This window comes from Lolium perenne, chromosome 2, assembly GCF_019359855.2.
Source record: "Lolium perenne isolate Kyuss_39 chromosome 2, Kyuss_2.0, whole genome shotgun sequence".
NCBI classification, from domain to species: Eukaryota; Viridiplantae; Streptophyta; class Magnoliopsida; order Poales; family Poaceae; genus Lolium; species Lolium perenne.
Window position 1 is genome coordinate 177,392,807 of NC_067245.2, and position 9,194 is coordinate 177,402,000.

General features: G+C 46.2%; 2 protein-coding genes across 2 annotated transcripts; one reads left to right on the forward strand and one right to left on the reverse strand.

The window, feature by feature from the left end:
* Positions 1 to 676: 676 nt before the first annotated feature.
* Positions 677 to 1,396, forward strand: LOC127330288 (uncharacterized). The gene is made up of 2 exons (XM_051356549.2): positions 677 to 914; positions 1,013 to 1,396. Exons 1-2 carry the CDS (start codon positions 774 to 776, stop codon positions 1,142 to 1,144), a joined length of 273 nt encoding a protein of 90 aa, XP_051212509.1. The 5' UTR covers positions 677 to 773; the 3' UTR covers positions 1,145 to 1,396.
* Positions 1,397 to 7,572: 6,176 nt separating this feature from the next.
* On the reverse strand, positions 7,573 to 8,906 carry LOC127334010 (protein PHLOEM PROTEIN 2-LIKE A10-like). The gene has a single exon (XM_051360443.2). The coding sequence runs from the start codon at positions 8,819 to 8,821 to the stop codon at positions 7,757 to 7,759; it is 1,065 nt and encodes a 354-aa protein (XP_051216403.1). The 5' UTR covers positions 8,822 to 8,906; the 3' UTR covers positions 7,573 to 7,756.
* Between the last annotated feature and the right edge of the window lie 288 nt (positions 8,907 to 9,194).

A 9,194-nucleotide genomic window follows, 5' to 3' on the forward strand; every position in this document is an offset into this window, starting at 1 on the left:
AGAGAGTCGGGGTGAAGAAGGTTTTTTTGTTTCTTAATTAACCATGGAGACCAATTTTTTTGTTTGAGGTTACGGTGGAGACCAAGGGCCTGCTCTTTGCTGGGAGGAAGACGATGCGTGGATGGGCCTGGCCCAGCCACTTATAAGCCCACACACCACAGCACCGCCGAAGCCCAGGGTTACAGCTTGTGCGGATGGAGGTCCATGTTATACTGCGATAATCCAGTGGTGGAGTAGTTGTTGCAGATAATTCTCAAAAAAAAAAAAAGTTGTTGCAGATGCGTGCGCAGGCGCGAAATGAGGCGCAGCAAAACCGCTGGACATGCAGAGAGAGCCATGCGTTGGCGAGAATCTACCCATGAACCGGACGCCAGCCGTTGAGGTTGAGCACGCGCCGCATGCATGCTGTTCCGCGTCGACGGCTCTCAACACCTTCTCGATCCATGGTCTCAGATACTACTCCGTTTTATTAGCATCATAACGGACGGACGTACAGTCGCCCACAGGCTGGCCTACGCACAGCAGGGGGCCAACTGTCAGCGACGTTACCACGCATCGATCCAGATGCAGACGCGTGTGGCAGCCAGAGGCCGTTCTCGATCGTGCGGCGCTGCAGGTCGGCATGCCCCGGCCGTTTCCCCCCTCCACCGCTTTAAATACCATTCCGCTCCGCCCACATTATTCACCAACGCCACCGCTCACAAACCTGCACATACCACTCCATCCCATCCATCCTTGCACCAGAAAACCACGCGCCTCATCGGTCGACATCCATGGCGAGGGCGACGACCCTGGTACTCGTGGCGGCGCTCGCCGTCCTCCTCATCCTGCCCTCCGGCCCCGCTCGGGCCGCAGCCGCCCGGACCGCGCCGGCGGACGTAGCCGCAGCCACCACCAAGGCATCTGCCAACGAGGTACGTACGCAGGATCTACACTGTTTCCATTGATTCCTGGCCGGCCTTCGTCTAACCATAGTCTGATTTTCTTATCGGTTCCGTCTTGTTTCGTACAGAAGGTTGCGGCGGCTGAAGACCACGAGTGCGAGACGGTTGCCGGCGAGCAGCAGCGGGAGGACTGCCTGGCGAGGAGGACGCTCGCCGCGCACACAGACTACATCTACACCCAGGACAACGGACACAACTAGGAGTAGCCTGCATACATACATGTAACATGCGTCCATGTTATGATGCATGCATGGCGCATGTATGTATTGCTGGCACTGCCTCTTAGCTAGGCTTAATTTCGGCGTCTCATAAAAAAGGAATGAAGTTATGCCATAATTAAAGTTGCTTAATTTCTTGCTCCATATAAAAACGGCTGTATATACATGGATATGCCTCGATTGCTCGAGGTGGATTGATTTGTGCGCTCTAGCTGCCTCGTTTCTTTTTGTTTATTGAGAGAGAATATAATACTTTATTGATTAAATAACATCAATACACAGAGTCTTCCTAATGCAATCCGGAACAAAATCAGAAATAAAATCTGAACTATCACAAGTTTTAGCCAGAATGTGTGCAGCTTCATTCAAAGAATGCCTAACATGACACAAGTGTATCCGAAATGAAACCCGCTACCATGTGTCCATGGTTTTAAATAGGCAGCTATAGGCTATAGCCGTGGTCTCCTAAAACAGCTATAGCTAGGCTATAGCTGATTATTTAAGGACTTTGGTACTTTTAGCCAGGCTATAGCAGTTAGCCGCATCAGCTATAGCTGGCTATTTAAAATAGAGCATGTGTCTAATCTCTGTCACCACCGAAGAACAGCTCTCAGCCGCTTGATTAAGGATAGACACAACCAGAAGCAAATATCATCACCCTCTTGAAGCCCTTGCAAGGGTGATTTGACACCATTCGACGCAAGGTTTCGGATCGGTTTTTCGGAAAATTTTCGGAAAATCTCAGACGAAAATCTAATGTCAAAATTTGAAATTTGGGACGAAAAATGACCGAAATTTGAACGAAAAATGACCGAAATTTGACCCAAAAAATGTAAATAACATGTAAGGCAGAATCTCCAGCAAAATAAACGAGTTATAGCATAATCAACAAACCTACCCCCGACTCCTGAAATCCAAACTTCGACACATTTTACCGAACTTTCATTTCCCTACTCCTTGATTTGACGCCAAAACTGTGAAGGAATCAAGTCTTGCTTTTCTACGGCAGTCGGAGCCAAACTTGACCAAAACCCATGACAGCTAGTTCAGTTACATATAACGCCGAAACTGGCCAAGTTTCCACACGCTCCATTTAATTCACAAGTCTCCCACGATTCATCTTCATCGCAAACTGTTCCCACACAGTGCAAATGGAACAAAATCAGTCACGAGGGAATTTAGAACGCTCTGGTGGACCATGATGACACCCAAACGATCCAAACCAACAAACACCTAAACAAATCAGAGAGCCAGCCAGTAGCACCAGTAGGTATACGTGCTCGGTGATACAGGCAATCTTCTGGACGCAAGAAACGGCCGGCAGCGAAGACTTTTCTGACGGAAGGAACGCAACAGGTCAAAACAACCGAAGAAACACAGCATATGCTAAACCAGATTAGGCGTCAGGCTCTGGGCAGCGACAAGGGGAGCAATTGACCTCCGCAGATGAGCTCAGGTCAGCAGTTTAGTATAGTGTATGAAAGGTTGACGACAGCTACGTACCTGCACCTGGAAGATGGATATGCAGATAAGTATGGGCATCCTCTAGAACGCTCTTGTTGGTGACATCCGGGCGTGATTTTGACCTTTGTAAACTAATTCATTCAACGGCAAATAATGTCTCTTGATTAGTGATTAATTATCATTAAGTAGCTGACTGAGGCTAGCACCTGTTCATGCCTTACTGGCTCCGGCGACCTGCCTCCTCCTGAACCAAGAGGGGCCAACCTGGTGTTCATTGCATATAGACATTTACATGTGTTTTCTCGGTTCTTAGGAGGTGACATATAAGTTAGATTATAAGATCTTATATGCATGCGACCCTGACATAGTTAGTGACATGGTTAGATTAGACGAGCAAACCTGATTACCCGATTGATGGCGACAAAGGGAGTTGACCACTGCTAATCATGATTCATATAGCTGCGCATATTTCTCCAGAGGCTACCAGAAGTGTGTATCCTCCCTCCTCTGACCAATACTCACCATCACATATGGGTGCCCAGGTATGAATATGCAACCTGAAATCATGCAGCGTTAGATACAAACAAACTTCCAGTCAAGCAATCTTTTATTACGAAAAGGATGCTGGCAGTAGACAATTCTTGCACACGCAAGTAAAAGAACCTGCGGTTCTGTAGCATTGTAGCTCGCCAGTTGATTCCGTACAAACTGCACATCGGTGTTCTAGAAAGGGCTCAAGCTTGAAACATGCGGGAGTGAAAATGAGAGAAGCAAAGACACGCAAGAGCGTGAGAAAAAAAATCAGAAGCCCTCCAAAATTGACATGGTGATGCCGATGTACCAGGCTTCACTCTGAAACTCATAACGAATCTGCGGTAAATGAGAATTTTCAAAGCATCGATTCCAGAATGGGGTTTAATGTTACTATATGTATACGTTTCAGCCATTCAAGATTTAACATACTTGTACATGATAAGCCCACTTTCATCTTAGCAGTGTGGACAAAAAATTTAACTAGTCTCTAGTTTGCGATCTCAATATGTTCTCTGGATTCATTTCATGATGAGAAAATTGTAATCAGCATTAAATCCCTTCCAGGACTCCCAAACAAGGATCATCATTATTAGCACAACATAAAAACATACCATCAATTGGACAGATAATTTCCCCGTACAATAATATAAACCGCCTGGTATGGACAGAGAAATTTTCTGAAGGTGTATTGACAACTCGGTAAGCACAAAGTGCAGTTTGTACAAATGGGGCCACGGTGAAACAGAAGCAAATAACACCATTGCAGAAATGTGGATATTCTGAATGTTCAGGCAGACAAGCAAGTTGAACAACCAAATAGATAATACAGATCTAGCCTAAGAAATTACGGATAAAACAGATTATGTACTGAATCATGTGCATCAACCTAAGCAACCAAAATCTCCACAGCTTGTATTGAACACCTGAATAATATGCTGTTCTGAGCAGATTTCAAAATATTTAAATAGCTGAAACAGTAGCCCTTTTTTGAGAGAGAAATCAGTAGCCCTTGTTAAACATCATATACAAAAAAAAAAAAACACTACCCTGTATTATTGGTTGTAAGAATGAAACGACCTCCACTTGCCATCGCCCAACATTTTGCATCAGTTTTGATTTGATTGATTAGAAGTTGGATTGGTCTGTACTCATTTCTCAACACACGCCTGTTTCTTTCTCGCCAAATCAGCCAAGCTGTGAGCGTTGAAGCTCTTTTTAGTTGATCCATGCAGTCTATCTGAAGCCTGCACCCACCATTCTCTGAATTTGCTATCAATCGAAGGGACAGCCTGGGTGAGGTCTGCCCAGTTCAGAGTAGTGCTCCAGATGATGTTCACGACCGGGCATCCAAAGAACAAGTGTTGTGTGTTTTCTTGTGCCGAGTTGCAATTGCAAAACACACGCTTCTCATTATGCAGCAACCCTCTCTTGGCTAGTCATCAGCTGTCTATGTTCTGGCACTGATGAACAGCCAGGCTGCAAATTTGCAGCGCAATGGCGCCCAAGACCCCCAAATAGCAGCAGCTAGGTCGCACCATGTCGATCAAGTGAAGTGTGCGAGATATACAGATTTCGCTGAGTAGATTCCCTTCAGCTCCCACGACCACTTCCAAACGTCGGAAACATTGGACAAGTGAAATTTCTTAGTTCCTTCCAAAGCGTTAGCGCCTGATAAAAGGCACTTATCGATATTTGTTTCTTTATATCATCCATCCAGGCGCTGTTAGGCAACCCTTCCGCCACCATTCTTTTGGCCTTGACTGTTGGGTTAATAAGCTTGTAGACATCCGGAGCCACTTGTTCCACTGTTTTCCCATTTATCCATTTATCTAGCCAAAAGTAAGTCTTCTCCCCGTTGCCCACAGTAACAGTTGCAGCGGCATTTAGAATTTGTCTGACTTGCTCATTAAGTGGTGAGGCCAAATTCTTCCATGATTTCTCCTCAGTTCTCAAACTCCATGCCCATCTCACCTGAAGCGCCACGCTCATGATGTCTAAGTTCATAACTCCCAAACCTTCGGACGACAAACGGTGCTCCAATTAATGAGACAATGTCCTCCAATGACGGAATCTGTCCCTTTTCACAAGAAGGCCCTTCTAATTTTGTCAATGGCTCTGAAAACCCATGGAGGCGGGTCCAAAGACATGAGATGGAAAATGGCAATAGCACTCAACACCGATTGCACAAGTATAAACCTTCCACCTTGTGTGAGCATGTACATCCTCCACGAAGCCAATCTGCTCCTTATTTTATCAATTAAAGCTTGAAAGTCTTCCTTTCTTGCCTTTCTCAAGTGTAGGGGCAAACCCAAGTACTTGACAGGAAATTCTGCAACTTGACAATTCAATATTGTGCTGAGATTTTCCGCTGATCCATCTCTAGAAAAAATAGGTAAAATCATACTCTTGGCCATATTGCATCTCAAACCGGATGCTCCCCCAAAAATGTCTATTGTGGCCTTTGATGTCTCTGCTTCGACCCTTGAGGTTTTGAGAAATACAATGACATCATCAAAGAGGATGACTTGCTGGGAATGGTGCTAAAATTCCCATAGTTTCTGCTTTATCGAAGAGGAGATTGAGAGCATCCATAGCGATGATGAAGAGCATTGGTGAGAGAACGTCTCCTTGACGCAGCCCTCTCGCGTGCCAAAACCATATTCTCACAAAAAAAAAGGAAGATAACACTGACCAGCAAAATTATCAGCATATAGGCAAAGCGAAATTACCAGAAAATTTCTTCAACTGTATGCAGGGTTAGATTGTTACACAACAAATAAGTCTACCAATTACCGAAGTAGCTCTTTCTGCTGCTCCTGATACTCACTGATCAGAGAAGCACATATCAGAAAAGCACAGATCACATATGGGGTGTGCAGGTATAGAATATGCAACCTGATTCATACAGGGTTAGATACAAACAAACTTCAAGTCAAGCAATGTTTTATTAAGAAAAGGATGCTGGCAGTAGACAATTCTTGCACATGCAAGTGAAGAACCTGAGGTTCTGGAGCATTGTTACCTGTAGGCAGTAGCTGCCTGTCGATTCCGTACAAACTACATATTGGTGTTCTAGAAAGGACTAAAGATTGACACATGAGGGAGGGAAAAGGAGAGAAGTGAGATACGCAAGTGCGTGAGAAAATTTCAGACCTGGGCCTGAGAAAAATTCAGAAGCCCTCGAAAATTGACATGGAGATGCCGATGTACATTTCCAAGCTTCACTGACCTGCAGTCAATGAGATTTTTCATAGCATCTATTTCAGAGTGAGGTTTAATGCTATATGTATCCATACCAACAATACAAGATTCAACACAAGGCTCTAACTTGTAAGTGAATAAGCTCACTTTAATCTTTACTATTACCAACAGAGATAGAAAATGAACAAATTTCAAGTTTGTGATCCCCAAAGGTTTTCTGGATTCAACTTCATGATGAGAAACTTGTAATAATAATCAAATCCCTTACAGAACTTCCAAACAAGGATCATCACTGGTAACAGAATATGAAGTTATGAACAGATACCATGAATCACTGAATCAGCAAATAATTTCCCTGTACAGCAATTATAAACCGCCCGCCTGGTATGACCAGAGTAAGTTTCAGAAGGTGTATCGACAACCCGGTAAGCACAAAATGCAGTTCATACAAGTGAGGGCACGGTGAAACAGAAGCAAATAAGGGTTATTCTGAATGTTCTTGCAGACAAGTAAGCTGAACAATACATACAGATAAAACAGATCTAGCCTAAGAAATTTACTGATATACTCCCTCAGTTCCGAATTATAAGATGTTTTGGGCATTTCAATGTAGACTACATAGCGACTGAAATGAGTTAACAGACACAGTAAAATGTGTCTAGATACATACAAATTCAGAAAAAGCTAGAACAACTTAATATTCGGAACGGGCTGAATCATGTGCGTCTACCTAAACAACCAAAATCTCCACAGTTTCCATTGAACACCTGAATAATATGCTGTTCTGAAACAATTAGTAGCCCTTGGTAAACATCATATACAACAATACAGCAGCCAAAACCACATATTTTCACAAAAAAAGGAAACGTAAATCTGACCAGCAAAATTGTGAACATATAGGCAAAGCGAAATTACGAGAGAATTTCTTCAACTGTATGCAGGGTAAGATTGTTACACAACAAATAAGTCTAGCAATTACCGAAGTAGCTCTTTCTGTTGCTCCTCTCCATTTCCGAAGTTACAGTTTCAGCATATTCTATACTCTATTTGCTGTACATAAATATACAAACTGCTTGCCAAGAGATGAAATCAGGGGCCCTTGTTAAACATCATATACAACAATACAATAGCCAAAACCATATTCTCACCAAAATAAAAAAAAAGGAAACATAACACTGACCAGCAAAATTATCTGCATATAGGCAGCGAAGTTACCAGAAAATTTCTTCAACTGTATGCAGGGTTAGGTTGTTACACAACAAATAAGTCTACCAATTACCGTAGTAGCTCTTTCTGTTGCTCCTCTCCATTTCCGAAGTTACAATTTCAGCATATTCTATACTCTATTTGCTGTACATAAATATACAAACTGCTTGCCAAGAGATGGAAGCAGGCTTAAGCAGGTGAAAGGAGCCATGTACCGTTCAACACATACAAGCACAATACTATGCAGATGGCAGCGATAATCATGGACCTTTCGCTCATAGACCTCAAAGCACAGAGCCCAGCCCTTACAGTGGCATCAGCACCAGCCTTTGCGCCATCGTGCAGTCTCCACAGCACAAACTCGAGGAACGAGCGCACTGCCTCGAACGTCGCCCTGCCCGTCAGATCCAGCGCAAGTTTCCGGTTGCCCGGAACAGCAAGCGCACTGGAGACCGTCTCTGTCCATCCTTCCCTGCTCCCACCATCGCCACTTGAACTGCTGCTGCCACTGGTATTTGAGAGTACGCCGTGGGAGGTCTTCACCAGCGTCTCGATGGAAGCGCTGCAGAGTGCAACGAGAAGCTCTTGTAGCCTGGCGTCGTAGGCGGGGTTTGTGGCGGCGGCGCAGATCTGGTCGTAGGTGTTGATGTGGATCGTCTTGTCTATGAAGACGCCCACGGCGGTGGCCGTGAAGACCTCGACCCAGCTGCGGATCGCCCTCCGGCAACTCCCCCTGGTGACCACGTCGACCCAGCTCGCCGGCGATGACTCCGAAGGATCGGCCGGGAGCGAGTAGAAGGCGAGCAGGAGGTCGCGCCCGAAGCTGCCCGCCACGGCTGACACGAGCCGCTCGCCTTCTGGGGAGAAGAGCTTCTCGACAAGACGGTCGGAAAGCGGCACCTCGGCCACGGACGATGGGCCGGAGGCGGAGTTGTAGCCGCGGAGCACGCCGGCGGTGAGCGCGCCGGAGAGCGCGGAGGCGGAGGCGGACGCCTCGGGGGATGACGCGAGCTTGGAGAGCTGCGTGAGCGTGGGGGGTAGCACGTCGGAGTCGGATCGGAGGAAGGCGGCGAGGTCAGCGGCGACGGTGGCTACGGCGTCGGCAAGGGAGGAGAGAGATGAGGTGAGGCGGGAGATGCGGCGGCGTCGGGCCGCGACGGACGGGTGGTGGTATATGAGGTAGGCAGCGGCGGCAGCGGCGGCGCAGAGGATCCAGCGGCGGCGGCGATGGGAGAAGACGAGGACGCGGTCCATAGGGAGCAGAGTCGGGGTTCGGATGGGGAATTCGCGGCGAGCAATGGTGCCCGACTGGCCGCTGTCGGAACTCTGGACTACGTGGCGTCTGGAGTGGAATTGGACCGTTTTTTGAGTGACATTACCGGTCCAGTGAGGCCCCCATTTGTATCTTACAATATGATTCTGGCCCATTTGTATTTACAGGGTGTTACCGACTACCGTTCGCCGTGAAAATACGCAGATCCTATATGCCGACCAGGTCGGCGCATACCACGCGCGTGGTATGGGCCGGCCTAATCTGGCGCAGCCTCTTTACTTTTCTGTTTTCTTTGTTTTTTAATTCCTGTTTTTCTTTTTTGTTTTCTTCTTTGTTTTCTTTTCTTTTAAGATG

Bases quoted from the DNA above. Each gene is read 5' to 3' on its own strand.
- LOC127330288 (XM_051356549.2), top strand. From the start codon at position 774: ATGGCGAGGGCGACGACCCTGGTACTCGTGGCGGCGCTCGCCGTCCTC. The intron at 915-1,012 runs GTACGTACGCAG...TGTTTCGTACAG, and splicing joins CCAAGGCATCTGCCAACGAG to AAGGTTGCGGCGGCTGAAGA.
- LOC127334010 (XM_051360443.2), bottom strand. From the start codon at position 8,821: ATGGACCGCGTCCTCGTCTTCTCCCATCGCCGCCGCCGCTGGATCCTC.